The following is a 20,029-nucleotide window of genomic DNA, read 5'->3' as shown; positions in this document are numbered from 1 at the left end:
TCATTATAGGGGATTGGAATGCTAAAGTAGGGAATCAAGAGATAAAAGGAACAACTGGCAAGTTTGGCCTTGGAGATCAAAACGAAGCAGGGCAAAGGCTAATAGAGTTCTGTCAAGAGAACAAGCTGGTCATCACAAACACGCTTTTCCAACAACACAAGAGACGACTCTACACATGGACATCACCAGATGGGCAACATCGAAATCAGATTGTTTATATTCTCTGCAGCCAAAGATGGAGAAGCTCTATACAGTCAGCAAAAACAAGACCTGGAGCTGACTGTGGCTCAGATCATCAGCTTCTTATAGCAAAATTCAAGCTTAAACTGAAAAAAGTAGGAAAAACCTCTGAGCCGGTAAGATACAATCTTAAACCAAATCCCTTATGAATACACAGTGGAAGTGAGGAACAGGTTTAAGGATTTAGATTTGCTGGATAGAGTGCCTGAAGAACTATGGGTGGAGGCTCGCAACATTATACAGGAGGCAGCAACTAAAACCATCCCAATGAAAAAGAAATGCAAGAAAGCAAAGTGGCTGTCCAACGAGGCCTTACAAATAGCGGGGGAGAGAAGGCAAGCAAAATGCGAGGGAGATAGTGAAAGATACAGGAAATTGAATGCAGATTTCCAAAGAATAGCAAGGAGAGACAAGAAGGCCTTCTTAAACGAGCAATGCAAAGAAATAGAGGAAAACAACAGAATGGGAAGAACCAGAGATCTGTTCAAGAAAATCGGAAATATGAAAGGAACATTTTGTACAAAGATTACCATAATAAAGGACAAAAGTGGTAAGGACCTAACAGAAGCAGAAGACATCTGTCAGAGGCTCAGGAGCAGAAGCACAGGGGAGAGAGCAAATAGAGAGCGGAGGAGAGGAATCCGAGGGGAGCGTAGGGGAATATGACAGTGACCCGAGAGATTCCATGAGCTTCTCCAGCGAATCAGAAGATTCCCAGAAGGGGGCGCCTATGGTAAGGGCAAGGGGGGTCCCAGGGGGGACGCTCCAGAAACAAGGGGCCAGCGGGGATTCCCAAGGGAGCAGCGGAGGATCAGGACCAGTTCCCCCACCAGAGCACAGTGGGGGGGGGGAAGAGTCACATGAGTCAGGACCAGCCTCTCCTCCAGCGGGGAGAGAAGGTGAGTCAGGGATAACCACGCCCCCATCGGAAAGTGGGGAAACGGAGGGAAGGCCGGGTCCAGCTAGCCTCCCCGAAGGAGGGAGCAGTGACACAAGTGTAACGGTCAGAAGGAAAGTGGGAGGCTGCGCGCGCGCGCCAAGTTCAAATGTGCAGGAGCGCGGGACAGCAGAAGACCCGGATTGGGAGCCAGGTCCAAAAGCCCGAAGGAGGGAGGGGGAAGAGTCAGGGGACTCAGCGTCAGAGGAGTCTAGGAAGAGTGAGACTCCGACTAGCAGGTGGACCCAGAGAAGGAAGGAACAGAGGAAGAGGTGGAGTAAGGCTAGAATCTTAAACTGGTGCCAGGGGGGAGGAGATTCAGATGGAGCTTCGGCGGTCTAAGGTACAGACGTAGTGTTGCACGCTGCGCGTGTGGAAGTGAAACTGAACTTCAATAAAGACTTTTATACTAAAGAAAGAAGCAGCGTTGGTCTTGTGTGAGCTGGGACCTTGGGCAGCGCTGACAACATCAAAAAGAGGTGGCAAGAATACACAGAGGAATTATACCAGAAAGATATGGATGTCTCGTACACCCCAGGTAGTGTGGTTGCTGACCTTGAGCCAGACATCCTGGAGAGTGAAGTCAAATGGGCCTTAGAAAGCACTGCAAATAACAAGGCCAGTGGAAGTGATGGTATTCCAGCTGAACTATTTAAAATTGTAAAAGATGATGCTGTTAAGGTGCTACACTCAATATGCCAGCAAGTTTGGAAAACTCAACAGTGGCCAGAGGATTGGAGAAGATCAGTCTACATCCCAATCCCAAAGAAGGGCAGTGCCAAAGAATGCTCCAACTACCGCACAATTGCACTCATTTCACACGCTAGCAAGGTTATGCTTAAAATTCTACAAGGAAGGCTCAAGCAGTATGTGGACTGAGAACTCCCAGAAGTGCAAGCTGGATTTCGAAGAGGCAGAGGAACCAGAGACCAAATTGCAAACATGCGCTGGATTATGAAGAAGGCTAGAGAGTTCCAGAAAGACATCTACTTCTGCTTCATTGACTATGCAAAAGCCTTTGACTGTGTCGACCACAGCAAACTATGGCAAGTTCTTAAAGAAATGGGAGTGCCTGATCACCTCATCTGTCTCCTGAGAAATCTCTATGTGGGACAAGAAGCTACAGTTAGAACTGGATATGGAACAACTGATTGGTTCAAAATTGGGAAAGGAGTACGACAAGGCTGTATATTGTCTCCCTGCTTATTTAACTTATATGCAGAATTCATCATGCGAAAGGCTAGGCTGGATGAATCCGAAGCCGGAATTAAGATAGCCGGAAGAAATATCAATAACCTCAGATATGCAGATGACACAACCTTGATGGCAGAAAGTGAGGAGGAATTAAAGAACCTTTTATTGAGGGTGAAAGAGGAGAGCGCAAAATATGGTCTGAAGCTCAACATCAAAAAAACGAAGATCATGGCCACTGGTCCCATCACCTCCTGGCAAATAGAAGGGGAAGAAATGGAGGCAGTAAGAGATTTTACTTTCTTGGGCTCCATGATCACTGCAGATGGTGACAGCAGTCACGAAATTAAAAGACGCCTGCTCCTTGGGAGAAAGGCGATGGCAAACCTAGACAACATCTTAAAAAGCAGAGACATCACCTTGCCAACAAAGGTCCGTATAGTAAAAGCTATGGTTTTCCCAGTAGTGATGTATGGAAGTGAGAGCTGGACCATAAAGAAGGCTGATCGCCGAAGAATTGATGCTTTTGAATTATGGTGCTGGAGGAGACTCTTGAGAGTCCCATGGACTGCAAGAAGATCAAACGTATCCATTCTTAAGGAAATCAGCCCTGAGTGCTCACTGGAAGGACAGATCGTGAAGCTGAGTCTCCAATACTTTGGCCACCTCATGAGAAGAGAAGAAAGACTCCCTGTAAAAGACCCTGATGTTGGGAAAGATGGAGGGCACAAGGAGAAGGGGACGACAGAGGATGAGATGGTTGGATGGTGTTCTTGAAGCTACCAGCATGAGTTTGATCAAACTGCGGGAGGCAGTGGAGGACAGAAGTGCCTGGCGTGCTCTGGTCCATGGGGTCACGAAGAGTCGGACACGACTAAACGACTAAACAACAACAACAACAACAATTAAAACCAGGAGCCATTTGGGCACTATTTTCAAGTGGGATTCAACAAAACACCGGAAAAGCTAGCTTGTGCAATTAAAGGAGTTAATGGTGTCCCTCTAACATAGGGGCAGCCAGATGTTGGTGGACTACAACTCCCATAATCCCTGACCATTAGCCATGCTGACTAAGGCTGATGGGATTTGGAGTTCCCCAACAGGTGAAGAGTTGCGTATTGGCTACTTAGCTGATGTTCTTCTTAAGTTCTTGGTTTTCCGTGGTCATAAATCCTCTGCAGGCCACTTTAGCTGCTGGCCACTGAAAGAGCCTTGAGAACCTATTGAAAGGAGGAGAGAGAGAGAGAGAGAGAGAGAGAGAGAGAGAGAGAAAGAAAGAAAGAAAGAAAGAAAGAAAGAAAGAAAGAAAGAAAGAAAGAAAGAAAGAGAGGTCCTTCTGCTTGGTGTAGGCACAGTCGCCCCTCCAGCTATGAAAACAAAAGTGTCAGAAATTGCTGTGTTTTGACTGGGGGGTGAGTCCTGGGAATTGGGCTGGGGTTACCTGCCCAAGAGAGGTCAGCAAGCCCTCACTCGGGTTTCAGGATTTAATTATTTAATAGCCACTCTCTCTCCTCCCTGTTGGGCACTGGAGCAGGATTAACTAACGGCTCTTTTTGCCAAAAAGGAGGGGGGGGTGCCAGAGGCATAGCTGAAGCAATCAACAGCCTGTTGTCCCAGGTGCTGCCCGAGTTCAAATTTCTGCACTGGGAAAATAAAGAAATATTTCCTCAGATTAATGGCCCTGTTTCACCCTCCCCCGCCCCATTCCCAAAGAGAGCAACACAACTGCATCCTCCTCCCCCCCCCACTACTCCCAATGCTTCCTTGCAACACAGATTCCTTGGGATTCAGCTTAATTCCTCTCCAACAGATGCAGACGTTCCTTTCGGTTTACTGCCTGAGTATCCAGCACAAGGCACCTACTGAAGCTGTGCCAAGAGGTGAAGGATGTAGGCATGGCAGGTGGAGGCCAGAGGCTTTAGGAGAAAGTGAGCAAGGTTTCTGTTTTTTTGCACAAAGTTAGAGCGCAAGGTGCGGGAGAAGGTGGCTGCCTGGTGTTTGCTGCCTGTCATTCACAGCTGCATTGTGGCTCCCAAAGTCTGATTGGGCATAACTCTTGGCTCCCATCTGCTCAAGAAGAGCTGTGTGCTTTCTTCAGAGGCCAGCAGCTGTGGTTGTGCCTGAGGCACCGCTGGCACCTTATAAAAGGAGGAATCAAATGGTGAGCGGGGTCGTACTGAAACTTTGTACAAACGGGCTAATTGAAAGAAAGCCATCTGAGATGACGGCAGGGATATATTTCGGCAACGAGACATGTGAAAACACTGCCAGAGCTAAGAGAGGGCAATAGTTTCAGCTTGCAGGCTCACGGGAACATCACTTGCGCTGCAGAGAAATGGGGTGCTGATGAAGGAGATGCTATAGATCCAGGGAAGGCAAAGAAAGCCCAGGATGCCACTGGGGCAGGAGCTCCCTTTTCATGTCCTCTCCATCACAGCGGGGTAGAACATGAAAAGCACAAGCAAATGACAGGCTGCCTACTACCTTAGAATCAAACTGGACCAGATCAGCCTACACCAACATGGTGCCCTCCAGGTGAATCCACCTTCCATCGTTCCTCACCATTGGCTGTTTGGCTGAGGCTGATGGGAGTCGGAGACAACCTGAACTAGACCAGGGGTCTAGCCAACATGGCGGTTTGACTCTCACTCCCATCAGCCCCAGCCAGCATGCCCATTGCTGAGGGATGAAGGGAGCAGGAGTCCAACAACATCTGGAAGACATTATGTTGGCTACCAGTGGACAAGACAGGTAAAGGTTGGTTTTTGTCAGAGATCTTTGGCGAATCCTTGTCTGCAGTCAGGTTGGAGACAGGCCACTTATTGTTAGTCCAGTATGCAAACTATATTAACCAATGAGGAAAGCTGCCCCAGCTAGAGAGGCCATAATGGCACCTGCCCTCAAAGAAGCTGGTTCAAAGCAAGGCTTGCCAGAGAGTTTCATGGACAGGACAGAAATGGTCGATTTCAGGGGAGGGCACCATATCCAAAGATGGTTCTGGAGCTGATGTTTTCTTGGGCCAGGACAACTGGTCTGCGTCTTTAAAAGACTGGCCTGGCCTATAAGCACAACTAGATTTTGCAAGCAGAATTCAATTTTATTACTATATTGACATTAGTAACATTTTCCTGGTGACCAAGGCACCAGTCAAGTCGTAGAAGAGAGGCTTGTAAGGGAAAGAGCTGCTAATGTGGACGCAAAGCCTAATGTCATGCCACAAAACCCCAATGCATTTCTCACCTTCCCCAGTTTTTTATTTTCCTAGCTTCCAGGCCTCCAGAAATAGCCAAGGCGAAGACCTACTAAATAAATGGTCAACATTGGTGGCATTTTTCTGTGTTGAGGAATAATTTTGTACCTCCTCTAAAATGGCTCCTGATCACGCGGTATGGTGTCAGAACTGGCTGCACATCCTCAATTTAAAAAGACTGTCAGAATGAATGGGGTCAATTTAAAATCAGGAAAGAGACATTACAGTAGGAAGAAGCTAATCGGACTGGAAAGGGTTAAACCAGAAAGGTGCCAGATGAGTATGTGCGTATGTGTGATGTGTATATGTGGAGAGCAGTTGGGACAATGGGTTCATTCACTGGCCATGAGGGGCTGCTGAATTGTATTTGTATAGCTAGGTAACTGCAAATAGCCCTTCACTGATATGAGCACCTTTGCCCCAACCTCTGCCCCATTCTGGGGCCAAGCATCTATTCTGAGGCAGCCCCTTCACATCCCAGCCTGACATATGTACAGAGCAGGTGCTGGGGACCTCACTTTTTAAATTTTTACCTCAGAAAGTTTCACACCTGGATTGCAGAGAGGAACAGTCTTGTCTGAGAGTTTGTCTTTCTCAGTGTGATTGATGCCTGTCTACAGGTAAGAGGTTTTTCGGGCTGATTGCAGTGCGTGGCATTATTTGGTTGCTGACTGAGTGGACACAGCTGGAGTGTGGGTGTGGCCCACAGCCTGCCTTGGTGTAAGGACAGGTGTAGTCCCTGAAGGGGCTGACACCAAAGGGTCTTTTCTCTTTGGACTGCCACCATTTTGTGGAATTGTGGACCAGATGTTCTGGGTGACAGGCCTATGAACCTTACTGGGGAAGAGGGGAAGTTTGGTTTGGGGCTGTTCCCTCTGAGTGGAGAGGCCTACCACAATCATGGTGGAGGCTTAGATGTTTGTTTGGTTGCTGGCCACCCCCTGTTTCAGCCCTCCCATTCCTGTGTTTATGAAAGGCAGGTCAGTCCACAATAACACCATGGCCATCCATGTCTTGATTGCAGTTGAAGGCATGCATTACTGACACTTGGATGGGTGAGCTGGGTGGGCCTGACCTAACTCTGAGTACTTGGTTACTAGGCTAGACTTGGGCAGGCAGGCAAGGGGTGTGTGCTGCTATTGTCCATAGAAGCACCATCCCCTTTACCAGATGGCCTAGAGCTTAGGATTGATCATGGACTTGAAAGGAGACAGATTGGGGATGCTACTGGTCTATCAACCACCCTGAGTGAGCTGGCTGAGGTGATCTCATGGGTGGACCATTTCTTGGTGTGGTTTTAGAGGGCCCCCAGAAGACAACATCCACACAGAGGCAGCTGTTGTGCTGGCACAGGATTTCATCGGTTCCGTGAGAACCATGGAGTTGTCTTAAGTGGTCATTAGTTCAACACAATGGACAGGGCACCTTCTATTATTATTTATCAATGTGTGGATCTGTATTCATCAGTGTAAGTTGTCCTACAAGAAAAATGCTATGTATGAAGCAGCCGTTTCCTGTTTTCTGAGTACAGTGTTTCTGCCTCCTTTGCTGACTTTGCAGTGATTTGGATGGGTGCCTGGGCCCAGCCTTCTGCCAAAAAGCTTGGAAAAGAACTTCCTGCTGCCCAGGGGGTAACCCTGATTGATCGCCCAAAGAGCAGAGTGACCTAGTCTGTGTCAATGCAACCTATTTCTCAGAGAGCCCAAAGTACTTTCCTCCCGCCCGCTTTCGCTACCCCACCAGGTCATCCTTTGGTGAGAGCTTTGAAATCGCAGCTCTGCTGTGTGCATAGGCTGTGCGTTACACGGATTGAAAATGGCTGCCCTGTCCACTGGCAGCCATTCTCTAGGGAAGCACAGCGTAAAAAAGCACAGCAGTTGCTTCTTGAAAGAACAGATGTGGGAAGAGTCAACTGACACGTTGGCGGGTGTGATGATGAAGGAAAGAGAGGGAAGCACACATAACAAAGCACTCTGCAGATTACTGTGTGACAAAGAGATATATAATAAGGCCCAACCTCTTCCACTCCAAGAGCGTCTTGTGAGAAGGAAAAATGCCTGTGGCCCTTGCTCTGTGGGGCTAGTGGGCATCCCTGTTTCCTTTGTGGTGGGCAGGACCTGGCAGCTGGGAGTGTGTGTGTGTGGGAACCCCAACTCAGGAAACTAGCTGGATTTACTGGGCTACGCTCTAAATCCCCCCTCACAAAAGATGCCTGTTCAGTGAGAACAGGATGCCGAGGATTCAGCTGCATTTGTTTGGCCAGTAGAGCCTGGTGGATTACGGACAATTGGTTCAGCCCTGACAGAAAATATCAGGAATGTTAAACAATAAAACGGCCTCCAGTTGTTGTGGGCTTGGAGGGGCCTCCCCCCCCCCCCCGCTATCCTGGGCAGGCCCCACATGTGCCTCTTGCTTCTCCTTAAGCTGTAGCCCTTCCACTAGGAAAGCATGGCAGCATTTGCTCTTTTTGGTTTACTGATTATTTTGCTGAATAGCAGCATGGGCTACCCTGGCGACAGTCTCCAGCTAATGGGTGTGTAGCCCCTCTGCTGAAGGGTTTGGGAGAGAAAAGTATTGTGAGAGGTACTGCTCAGACAGTGGAGTCTTTCTTGCAGAAGTGGGACCTATGGAAGTGTTATATTGCACTGAGAGAAAGAGAAGTGATTTTTATCTCTTCTCTTCTTCTTTTTGCACACTTTTTCCAAGTGAACCCACCCAAGAGGAGGGGTGAAATATGTCCCAGTGTTTGGCAGGGGAATATAGGTACATTTATTTTATGACAGGGTTCATTAAGTGGTAATAAGCAAGTCAAATAATGGGGTCAGGTCGCTTTGCTAGTTAATTTTTGAAACGTTAGTTTATAGGTTTTCTTGACAACCCCGAAAGCAAGTATTTGTATTTGGGTGCCATAAATGTGTACATTCTGTAACAAAAGCTATAAAAGAGCCCTATGGCACATTAAAGGCCAACCAATTTATTATGGCATGGATACATGCCCACTGCACTAGATGTATGAAGTGCAATCTTTGCTGGCAGGTTTATAAAGGAGACAGCTGTAAAGTGGGAGTTAAGCGGCAATGAGGTATGAAAATTAGTTGGTGATAACTAGAGCTTGAATATATGTTAAATAGCCACACCTTTCACCCTTTACTGAGCAGCAGTTTGGTGATATTTGCTGAGATTAGTGTATTAAAAGCTGTAGTGGGGCAGGGAACCATTTGCAAAACAGTCATAGATAGCACCACTATCTTGTCATTGGTGTTAGCATGATAAAACAAAACTGAACTTCCTCATCACCTAGAATATGCAAATGTTCAAAGTTTTAAGATGCAGTACATGAGATTCCATTAGTGCTACTCTTTTTTTTTTTTTTAATTAGTGTAACATTGTGAGAGAAATTCCCAGATAAAGCAGATAGTCAATTGTTAGCCAATTGTTTCTTGAATCTTGGTCATAATAATTAAACTTACAGCTGTGACTTTTGAGGCTAATTGTATAAAGCATATTAGTATGCTTCATAGTATGTGAAGGTACCATTTGGTTGACCATTGTGTGTTTTTTATACTAACAGCTTTCTCATAGGAACTGAAACAAAAAACAAAGTTCTCTTATATCAGAGCTTTCTGAAAGACTAATATTCAAAACAAAGGCAGATCAAGAAGATAAGACACCCCTCCCAAGTTGCGAGCAACACAGGCAAATGCTGGGAGAAGGTTGTGTGCTCCCTAGTAAATTATTTGTAGTAGACTGTAACAAGCCAGGTCTGTTTGGAATCACTCAGTGGTTTCATGGGAAGAAATTCCAGCTGAGGCAAAAGTTTTTTGGGAGTTACTCACACCAACTAGTCATTAATTATCCACAGATTCTGTCTGGTGTCCTATGGCATCACTTTATTTCTGCTCCTTGCTTGCCTAAGGAATTTAGGAATAGCAGAATGGAAGTCAGAGCTATTTCAAGAAGGAGCTGAATAGTCTGGCAAACTTTTCTGCAGTCTTAGATTAACATAGACAACCACAAGCCTTTCACTTTCTGAAAACAAACTTAGGTCAGAGAAATGGTGGTCAAAGATGGCAAATGGAAGAGGCAGAAGTCACATCTTGGCGTTCTCATTTTCACGCCATTGGCCAGATTAGTAAACAGGAAGTTTCTTGGTTGCCTATGGCAAGTAGGATTTCTTCTCAGAAAATATTTGCCTTGGGTGGTGTATAAACTCTGATAATAAAATTAATACATTGTAAAGCACCTGTAGGCCTTGATATGCCTTCAGTCAGAAATGGGCTTTACTCTAAATCAGTGGAATTTAGATAGTAGGTTCTCTACTGGCTGATGTGGAGTTGCAGGCCCTTCAGTCATTACGGCATTAAGGCTCCGTTTGAGCTGCCTCAGAAGCGGCCCAGGATTTGATGAAACAGAAGCCCAGTCATCTGTTGTCTGTTAAACCTTGACTCAACACAGGTGTTGGTAACTTAACTGATTTATTTACAAGGTTATTGTTACATGAACCCCAGCCTCAGTGTGGTGAGAGATTTCAGAGGTGTTGGTGTATAACATGGGTTTGGTTTTCTCAAAAGGAAGGACGCTGGAGAAAGTGGTGTCTTTGTGATATGTGGTGTATATATACCGTATACAGTATACATGCATACAGGCTGAGGCTGCATCCAAGATGGAAGGACTTGCAGCAATAACACCACAAAAGATACTAGCCCTTTGTTAGGTTTCTAGGCATCTGGATTCTGACAGAGAGCAAAATCAGGCCTCTGTGTTTTCCCAGTTCCAGCTGGAATGAGGTTGGCTATTCTCCTTTCACTCATCCTGATGGGGAATTAAGCTCGGCCCTGATTCCCAAGTGGCCCTCTCCTTTCAGAATAAGCTCCCCATCTATTGAGAGGCATCTCCTTAACAAAGGAGGGTCAAGGACACACAGGAAGCTGCCTAGCAGTGGTCCATCTAGCTCAGTACAGCCAACACTGGCTTGCAATTGTTCTTCATGGGTTCCAGATAGATGCTGTGCCCCTGAGCTACACACTACTTTCCCAGGGCCATGGGGTAACCTCCAGCAGCTCTGCTTGTTCCATTCACCCTTTCCTGTCTTACAACCAAGAATCACAGTACTGTGAGCAATGCCTCAGATAACATCTAGACTAATATTCCCTATGCATCATATAACTATAGGTAAGGTAAAGGTAAAGGACCCCTGGACAATTAAGTCAAGTTGAATTTGACTATGGGGTGTGGCACTCATCTTGCTTCAGGCCGAGGGAGCCGGTGTTTGTCTGCAGACAGCTTTCTGGGTCATGTGGCCAGCATGACTAAACTGCTGCTGGTGCAACGGAACACCGTGACGAGTGTCAGAGCGCACGGAAACGCCATTTAACTTCCCACTGCAGCAGTAATTATAACTATAAGATATCAATGATAGGGCTGCTTCCACAGCCCTCTGCCCTCCAGCAAAGTTTCCTCTAGTCTAAGGGCAAGAGAGATGGGGTCCCCAAGAGTATCTTCAGAGGCTGCAATCAGAGCTGTCGTGTGGGCGTCAGCATGGGAGGCCAAGAGATGGGTCCGTTTTTTTAGCGACTCTGGCTTGGTTCTGGAATGCCCTTCCAACAAAGTTGTGTTTGGCCCCCTCTTCGAGCCCTTTTAGACGGAAGATGAAACCCATTTGTTTTGGCAAGTTTTTAAAGGTTGATTGATCATGTTGCTGCTACGGCCTCGGTTTCTAAGTTTTTTCCCATTTAACATAACTTCAATGATTGTTTCATTGCATTAAAAAAACACACCACAAATTAGTGTATTTCTGTTTGTTTTGGTATGCCACTCTTGGTGTGAATGCAGAAAGCGGGATGAAAATAAATAAACATTATTATGGCTACTGTGGGGCTGTACTTATGGATCAGTGTACCGTTTCCAGTGTGCCTGACTGCAAGCCACATGCCTTGGAACCATCTTGCTAGCATTGATGTACAAAGGGCAGCATTTGTACACACACAACTTCCCTCACTCACTGACGAAAGTGGAGCATGTTTCCCACCCACCCCTTCCTGGAACTCCTGTGATGTTTTTTCTGGTATTCTAAGTTCTGTGATTCATTTTGGGTAAAATATTTGTCTGAAACTTCAGAATGCTTTTCTGATAGTCTGCACCTACCTAATCCTTCCTGCCTACTTTCATCAGCTTCTGCGGGCCAAAGTAGACAGCACAAGAAATGTGTGGTTGCATTTCACATGTCTTGCAATAAAGAAAGAAAGAAAGAAAGAAAGAAAGAAAGAAAGAAAGAAAGAAAGAAAGAAAGAAACAGCAGGTGCGTAGGTAATCAGGATTTGGATCATGGCCGGCGGGCAGGTTTTGGTGGGTTTTTTTGTTTTTAACACCCCTCCCTACAATGCTGCCATTTTGATTAAAATCATCTCCCTCTGGATCTTGCCCAGGAAGAACGCTGCCATTAGCTACCCACATCCCAGAGTATGGTCTAACTGCTGGGCATTTGGGCTTGCTATTTGGGCAAGATGGGGCAGATGTGTTGGTGTCACATAAAGCTGCATTTAAGTCAGGCCTATGCAAATGATTATAAACTGGGTACCATTCATGAATGAAGGATGGGGATCATGCCTGCTGGCTTTGCTACTGACCTCCATGGATTGATTATCTTTTCTGCAAACATGGAAGCTGCACATGCATAGCCCGTCTATGTGCGATTTGTACCCTGCATATATAAAGTAATCTATCTGCCAAACTCTGGAAATGAATAAAAGATCTCCTGGTCTTTCTGTAGACAGGTCTTCTAGTCCCAGGCCCCTTTGCCCAACTCTGCTCTTATTCCACATAAATTACTCTTCACACCTCATTAATATTCTACAAAGAAGTAATCAGTGCCTCCGAGCAGAAACAAAGAAGAAAGTGCTTTGAACAAGGAAGCTAATTTGATGTCCAGCTTGGAGCAGCTGGGATTGCCTCCCTCCTGCCCTTACTGTGGCCCAGGGTCAGAGGGATTCAGGGAAGGAACATCTGCTCTCCTTTCTAGGAGCACCGGACCTGCTCTGCTGAGCTCTTATCTCAGAGCTCTACCAACCACAATCCCGTGCACTCTCCCAGCTGTACTTGCTTCCTTAGAACAGGGCAGGCTTCTGGAATTTCTACCCAATTCTGGAGCTTACTTGCTCCAAGCCGTAATATTTAGAGAGGCACCCAATACCACCTGCCTACCGTGGGAGCTAGATTGGATCATTCTGATGCTATGATTCAGAAGCATTTACATACCCTCCAACATATCTCTGATGAAAATAGGGACGTCCCATCCCATAAGAATAATTTTCCTACTTATACCCCACACATCTTACTGGGTTGCCCCAGACACTCTGGGCAGCTTCCAACATATATTAAAACATAATAAAGCATTAAACATTAAAAAAAACCTTTCCTATACAGGATTGCCTTCAGATAGCTGAGGGCTTGGATAACTCCATACTCTCCAACATTTCTCCAATGAAAAAAGGGACACCCTAAGGAAAAGTGGGATATTCCAGGATCAAATCTGAAACTGGGACAGCTTCTCTAAATCAGGAGCGCCCCTGGAAAACAGGGACATTTGGAGGGTCTGCATTTAGGATTTTGCAACTGAACATTTTTGGGGGCGAGGCGAGGGGATGTATAAAAAAAGAGCTGATTTGTAACATTGAAACGTGAACACATGCTTTCTAAAACGGAGGGAGGCCCGAAAGTTTAAAATTAGCATTTCAAAATGGTTTTTAATGACCACGGCATTTGACTTTCTCTCTCTTCTAGTATGGAACCCTCTCTTAACATAGACAATTTGTATTTCTGTCTTTTGCACGTAAAATGCTGGCATATATTTTTTTTACTCCATAGGCTTTGTCACAAGGTAATCTATAAACTGGTCCTTCTGTTCCGCTTTGCTCTTTACAATCGGGACAAGGCAGAGGACCCGTGTTGCCAAAGTCAATACTTCACATCTGTGCGCATGGGGCAAGTTTCATGGCGCCAGCGGGGGCTTTGATAGCATTTCTATTCCTGGGCTGGTGGCAAACTGCCTTCTATTCTGAGTCATGGAGGCACACGGGTCCCATTTCAGTCCTGGCTGCCTCTGGCTTGGGTGGGCAGAGGATGCTGAGCAGCTCCCCAGTCAGTGGCGTCCTTTCTCCAGCATCGCTCCTGAAAGACGAGGTCTGTGTGTGCTTAAAATGGCAGGGACAGGATAGGTCTGAATGGGGAGTGTGTGAGCACAAGCCCCACACTCTTTGGTGGCCTGCAAGCTTCTCTCACACACAATCTCCTCCTTGTCTCCCTCCACCTGGCTCAGAGCTTGCCTTCAATATTAATGAACTCTCCTCCTTGCCTCTGTAATTGACCATGGCGCTGTTTTCCAAGGGGTTTTGGCAAGGTGGAGAAAAAGGGAATAAGGGAAAGAAAATGTAAAAAGAGGGAAAAGAAAGCAATAACACAAACCAACAGGGTGAGCGGAGCGAGCTTCGAAAACCACATCCTTCCCCTGAAATAGAGATCATTTATTCACCTGGGCCCACGCAAAGCTGGGACAAGACACCATTGTTAGGTGCCGCAAAGGGGGCCAAAGATCCAGGCGGGGCTGGAAGAGGTGTGGCAACGAGGAGCTTAGGGACAAGGGCGCGATTTTGCAAAGACGATGCTGAATGAGATGCCATACTGAACCATCTCCTTCCCCAATACCTTCCTCTTCACCTCCACCCTTCAGGGTTTAGTTTATTTATACAGAAATTTATAAAATGGCACAGAAAGCTTTAAGCAAACACCCTCGAGCCCCTCACCCCGCTCCCCTCAATCCTGAGTGCCTGAGGTTGGAGCAAGCTGTTCAGGGCCGGGCAAGAAAGCCCCTACTGGCAGCAATTTCGCCAGCTTTGCTCAATGGACTCATTCACTGGCTGTGATGAATGCATTGGTTCTGGCACATTAGCAGGCAGCTGGGCTTTTTCACTGGGCCACTAAGGCTGCTGGGGCATGGCAGGAGTCACACCTGCTGGTGGTCTGTCTGCTTTACAAGAGGCAGTGGGCAGGGGAGAGAGAAGGGGCCTATGGGTCTGCAGGCGAAACAGTTTCCAGTCCCCCAAGGTCCCATAGTATGGGGCCACTCCTAGGCAGAACAGGGCTGCAGATACCAAATACTTGTCTGATCACTAATGATGCTAAGCTGTTGCGAGTAGTTGCTCCCTTCACGCCTCTTCTTCTGCTTCTTGTTGAGTTTCTGCTCTTTTAAGAAGAATCTGCACTATAAACGAGCAGCAAAATTTGCAAGACTTCTTTACATGAAGCGTGCAAAAAACACCCCCAGATGCTAAATGATAATGGCAATTTTAAAATGCCTAGCTGCTGTATCTCCTGCCAAAATTACCAAAAGGAAAAGCCTTGAATTTGCTAGTGGATTTGCAGTTCTATAGGTCAAGGAATTAATAGGAATTGGGTAGTTTAATCACAGAGCATCGGCATGTTGCAGATTCTACAGGCTTCCCCACATACATGCCATAACCTCTTGTAGCAATGTGGCACAGCAATACTTTGCATCTAGGCAGAACCTGTCAGGATCTTAAGATGTTTATTGTGGAAAGTGGGCTTATAGAATCTGAAATGGATTTCTGTGTCTGTGTGTGTGTATAATGTAAGGCTCTGGAGTAAAATCAATCAATCAATCAATCAATCAATCAATCAATCAATCAATCAATCTAGGTTCTTGCAGAAGCTAGAGAGTCCACCATTATCAGTTCTGCCAAAAGGTATCATCTAACATCTTAATAAAGCACATGGTGAAGGATCCAACTCTGCCTGTTTCACTCACTTGCCAGGAAAATTCAGAGGGTAATAATGTGCTTTAGGCACATATACCCCCTCACAGCTGGATGAGGCCCTATGATTGATTGCATAAATATTCAAGTGGAATATTTGTTCAGGGGGCCCATGCCCTCAGCATTTGCACACCTCTGGTGAGAACTATCCAACCAGAAAGGGAAAGATGTGCCATGTGTCTGACCACATGGCACAAATAGCTAACGCTCCATCTTGTGGGGAGCCTCTGAGGAAGCTGAAACTTGCTGACAAATGCCAAGTCTGGAATACCACCCAGGTGCACAGGTTCAAATTTTTCAGTGGGTGGCATAAACGTGTGAGTTCTAGGAAATCAGCTCTGTTCTGCCCTCAACCCTGGACAGTTTTTGGCATCCTGTGCCACTCTGTTCCAGCTTTTCAATTAACAATTTCTGATTCCCAGTGCCAGTGCTTCCCTTGCTTTTAAATGGGGAAACCCACCAATATATTGTGGTCCTCCTTTGGGACCCGGCTGTCAGTTCAAACCATTGAAACAGGAGCAAAAGCCCCATTAATTCCTTGTGCTGTGCTATCCCAAATACCTACTGCTTCCTGGCGGGTTGGCAGCTGGTTGGTTCCGATTGGCCTTTCTAGTGGCTTCCGTGGTTAAGAGGATTGGCATTGACCAGGGGCTGCATGCTCAACCGACTCCTCTGAATAGGTTAAAATGTCTCTTCTACCACCAAGGGCAAAGAGGACGTCTGCCTTTCAGAAGCCCTGTCAGTTCCATTTCAGATTAGTTACATTGTTTTGGCAGAAAAAGCCATGTAAGAGCTGTCAACATCTCAGGGAAAAGGGCCTCCAAGGACTTGTTAGGAGCTGGTATGATCTGCGCTGGATGAGATGTGAAAAGTCACAGGAAGAGCAACCTTGCCAGTTGGATCATTCACAGATCCCAGCAGAGAGTCGCCTGTTGCTGGCCCCAGCCTCTCAGGAAAGTGCCAAATCCCTTCCACACTGTAACCAGGCAGATGTTTGATAATTTGCCCCTATTATGGCTTCATTTTAACTACTAGTAGGTGCCTGGAAACAAGAGTGTGAACATCCTCTGGCATTTGCTGTACCAGTTCTGGTCGCCATTCATCCCCAAACATCTCTGACTCTTGCTGGTTTTTGTCTTGGACATCATTGAGACACACTTTGAGCTCAGCAAACTACTTGCCTACTGCAGCGGACTAGGCATCCAACCGTTTTTGAACCTGCCAGTTTCACAGCATACCTCCTCCTCCAAGGAGCAGCCTTTGACCTACTTTTCTGTCGCATTCAAGGCCAATCTGTTCACGGGGGTAGCCCATACATTTGCCCTGTATGGTGGCAGGCAGCAGCGGTTTGAATAGGGAATAGCAGCCATGGGGTAGGAATCCAGGAAAACACATGGGGGAGACTAGGCAGGATAGAGGACCATTTGGGCTGCATTCAAGTGAGGATTCAACTTAATTAAACCATTCACTCATCGTAAGTATGAGATGAAAACAACAATTTGCAAGTGTGACCACTTGGACGTGTTATTACTGCACTGGATATGCCAAACTCCACAATCGGGAAGTTCAGCAGTATAAAAATTAGAATTTAATAGAAAAGGCAACTTTTTGCACCAATGAATTTTGCTTCTACAATTGTTTGTACCTGCAAAAATTGGCTCAAATGTAACTTAACTCTGATGCTGTACATTCCTCACAGGATCCGTTATCTGCTAAAGGGGATCCAAACATTTATTATAATGGAAGTGTTGACTCTTTAAGAGCCCCACGAGTACTAGCTTTTTTGCACTGGAGTGTGTACGATGAAGCACAGTTGCATCTGCACGTATTTCCAGACTCTCTCCCTCCTCCCTGCAGCTTGTCACCAATTAAGCTCAGCCTCCAATGTCATCCATGTGTCTTGCTTGGAAGATGGCACGGGACAAGCTGAAACATCCATCATGCTGGCTTACAAGAGTGAGCAAAGAAGCAACTGGATTAACATGCCTCTGGAAGCTGTTAGTAGAAGCTCAGGGTTAGATTTCCCCAAGTGCTGCAGTGGCCCATACTGGTGTACGTGCAGGACTGAGTCTGAAGACGGTAACAGAGGATGCTGACGGGATTAGCAAGGACTCACGTCTTTGCACCTGTCGCAGCATCTCCTGTGCCCTTGGGCAAAAGCCTTTGTGCTGCCCTTTGGAGTCTGTGCCCCGAGGCCCATATACATGATCCAGCTGCCCGCACACAATCATGGCAGCAGCAGCATACAGATGCATGCTCCACCTCATTCCAGCACACCCCCTTTGATGGGAACGATGCGTAGGACGACGGGCAGCTTCTGGCGCTGTGTTTCTCATCCCTTCTCAACCCAGCTGGAGGGGGAACGATGGGCTACAGCTGGGAGAGAGGAAGCAGCGCAGGGGGAAATTGCCCATTGAAACCCTATCCCCACTGGGACAGCAGGGGTTGCAATTCCTTCACAAGGTCTCTTGTGAAACTTTAAACCAAGTGGATGGGGCAGGGTGGGGGAGACGGACAGCTGCAGCTACCTCCTGGGGCTGAGCCCATGCTTTGTGCATAGCTCAGGGGCGGGAGGAAGAGCGGGCAGGCACCGGGGCATCGCACATGCAAAGGGGGCTGGAGTCGGAAGCAATAAATGGTCAAATGCTTCCCCTAAATATCCTTCTCCAGCTTCCTGGCATGCCAGATCCTCTGCAACTACGATGAGGCAGAAAAGGAGGATTCTGAGGGCTCCCTTTGAGATCATTGTGCTCAGACCAATAGCTGGGAGGGGGAGGAATATTCCCACTGGGCTCTGCTGTATCCAGAGATAGATTCCCAGGCTCTGAAAGAGTGGCCAGTTGCTGGATCAATTTCAGGGAGATGCTGGTAGCAGAGTTCACGGTGGCTTAAACGGAACAGCGGCTAATGCAGAACAGATGGGGGAGTGCTTTGTGCGTGAGCAAGCTGAGCAGGAATGGAAGTGATGCCCCTGCCTCCCCCCCCTTCTTTGGCCTGCTCCACACTACGGGAGAAGTACACAGGTGCACACTCTGCATGCAAGCAGACAGTACAGGTGCCTGCTTGGGCTCAAATCCACCCAACCTTTGATGACGGACATAGAAGCTGAAGCAACATAGGCTGAATGTGTCGTAAGTTGTGCCAGCGCTCACTGCTAGGAAGAGCCAGCCACCAGCAAAACAGGCTTGCAAGGACTCTTCCAAGGGTCAAAGGCTTCATTCACCACCACCCCTAGACAGATGTGCTTATATTCCCTCCTCCTTAGTCTTTGGGGTGTTGCAAGCACTGTACTTCCTTGGTTTACAGCTGGCCCAAGATCTGGCCATGATCTTGAGGCTTTGATGGGGGCACTGAGAGAAGGATCCAACTGGCCCATCAACTTCTCTCTGGCAGTTATCACAGAAAAGGATAAGAACCACAGACTGTCCATCAGAGAGCACTTCCACAGCATCCACCTAGACAAAAGCCCAGTTAAGTTGCAGTAGTCCCACTTGGCCTTGACATACGACTGATGCAGCCAGGCAAGTCAAGACCCAAGTGGTCTGAGCTGCCTTCCCAGCCCTATGGGAGAGATGGTGGTACTTCAAGATCCACTTCCCTAGCAGATGGGTCCCAGCAGAGGCTAACACTTCCTTGGAAGCAGGCCATACCTTTCCCTGGAGAAAATAAATGGCCTAGGCAGAAGGCTCTATTCCAAAAAATAATTTATGGGTGTGGATAATTCATGTGCATTAGAAATGATATGTACATAAATATTTATCTCTAGGGTTATGTACAGGGGACAGCAGGAGCCAGGAGGGAAGGGCCACACCCCGCTCAAAACGTCTGTCCTTGTGGTCGTGTGTCCAGGTGCGGATGGGGTGGGCCTGAGAAAGCTGGCTGGCTCCTGCCAAATAATGAGATTTCATAAAAATATTATTAAATTGGGAATAGTATCAAACAAACAAGCAGGGCGCCCCATGGCTGGGGGGAATGGTCCCATGGGTTGGGTGAAGGGGGAGCCCAGGCATGTCGAGAGTGCTGCTCTCCCTGGGATTAGGTTCCTCCCTGCTTATCTGGTCCTACTTCTCCTCAGACAGCTGGTAGCATCCAAGGCTCAGCTAGAGCAACGGCTTTGGGGGAACCTGAGATTATAGGGCAAGAAGGCACCAGCACGAGTGCTGGGAGCACCTGCAGCAGTTTACAAGGAAGGCACCCAGTCCTCGCCAGGAAACCTTTAAGTTGCGGGTGTCCAGCAGGCTCCAGGACCCTGAGATGCACTCTCAGCCCCTGCTGATATGGCTCCCAGCATTTTCTTCCACCAGGGACAATGTAAGAACTTCTGCTCCCAAGCTGCGTAATCCTCTAGGAATAGAGAGAGAGGAAATCCTGCCCTGGGGTCCACTGCCGACTACTCTTCTCATGTCCGCACATTGTGGTAGGGGAAGAGGCAGGGGGTGATGGGCAGAGGGTCATGGGTGAAGACAGAGTCGTCGGAGGAGCAGGTGCTGGTCGTGTCCTCACAGGATGGAGAATACTGTTCAAAGGGCATTGACAGGTCCAGATACTGGAGGGAAAGAGAGAAAGGACACCCTGTCAGCATTC

At 47.2% G+C, this 20,029-nt stretch overlaps 1 protein-coding gene across 4 annotated transcripts in view; it reads right to left on the bottom strand.

The window, feature by feature from the left end:
* Window positions 1-19,132: 19,132 nt before the first annotated feature.
* FGFR4 (fibroblast growth factor receptor 4) overlaps window positions 19,133-20,029 on the bottom strand; it is a 48,699-nt gene continuing 47,802 nt past the window's right edge. For all 4 annotated transcript variants that reach the window (XM_053377213.1, XM_053377214.1, XM_053377216.1 and 1 more), the window contains one exon: window positions 19,133-19,991. In XM_053377213.1, coding sequence (XP_053233188.1) covers window positions 19,845-19,991 — 147 coding nt within the window. In that variant the 3' untranslated portion in view covers window positions 19,133-19,844. The remainder of the gene's footprint in view (window positions 19,992-20,029) is intronic.

This window comes from Podarcis raffonei, chromosome 2 (genome assembly GCF_027172205.1).
Source record: "Podarcis raffonei isolate rPodRaf1 chromosome 2, rPodRaf1.pri, whole genome shotgun sequence".
Classification (NCBI taxonomy): domain Eukaryota; kingdom Metazoa; phylum Chordata; class Lepidosauria; order Squamata; family Lacertidae; genus Podarcis; species Podarcis raffonei.
This window is presented reverse-complemented; position numbering and strand designations above follow the sequence as displayed.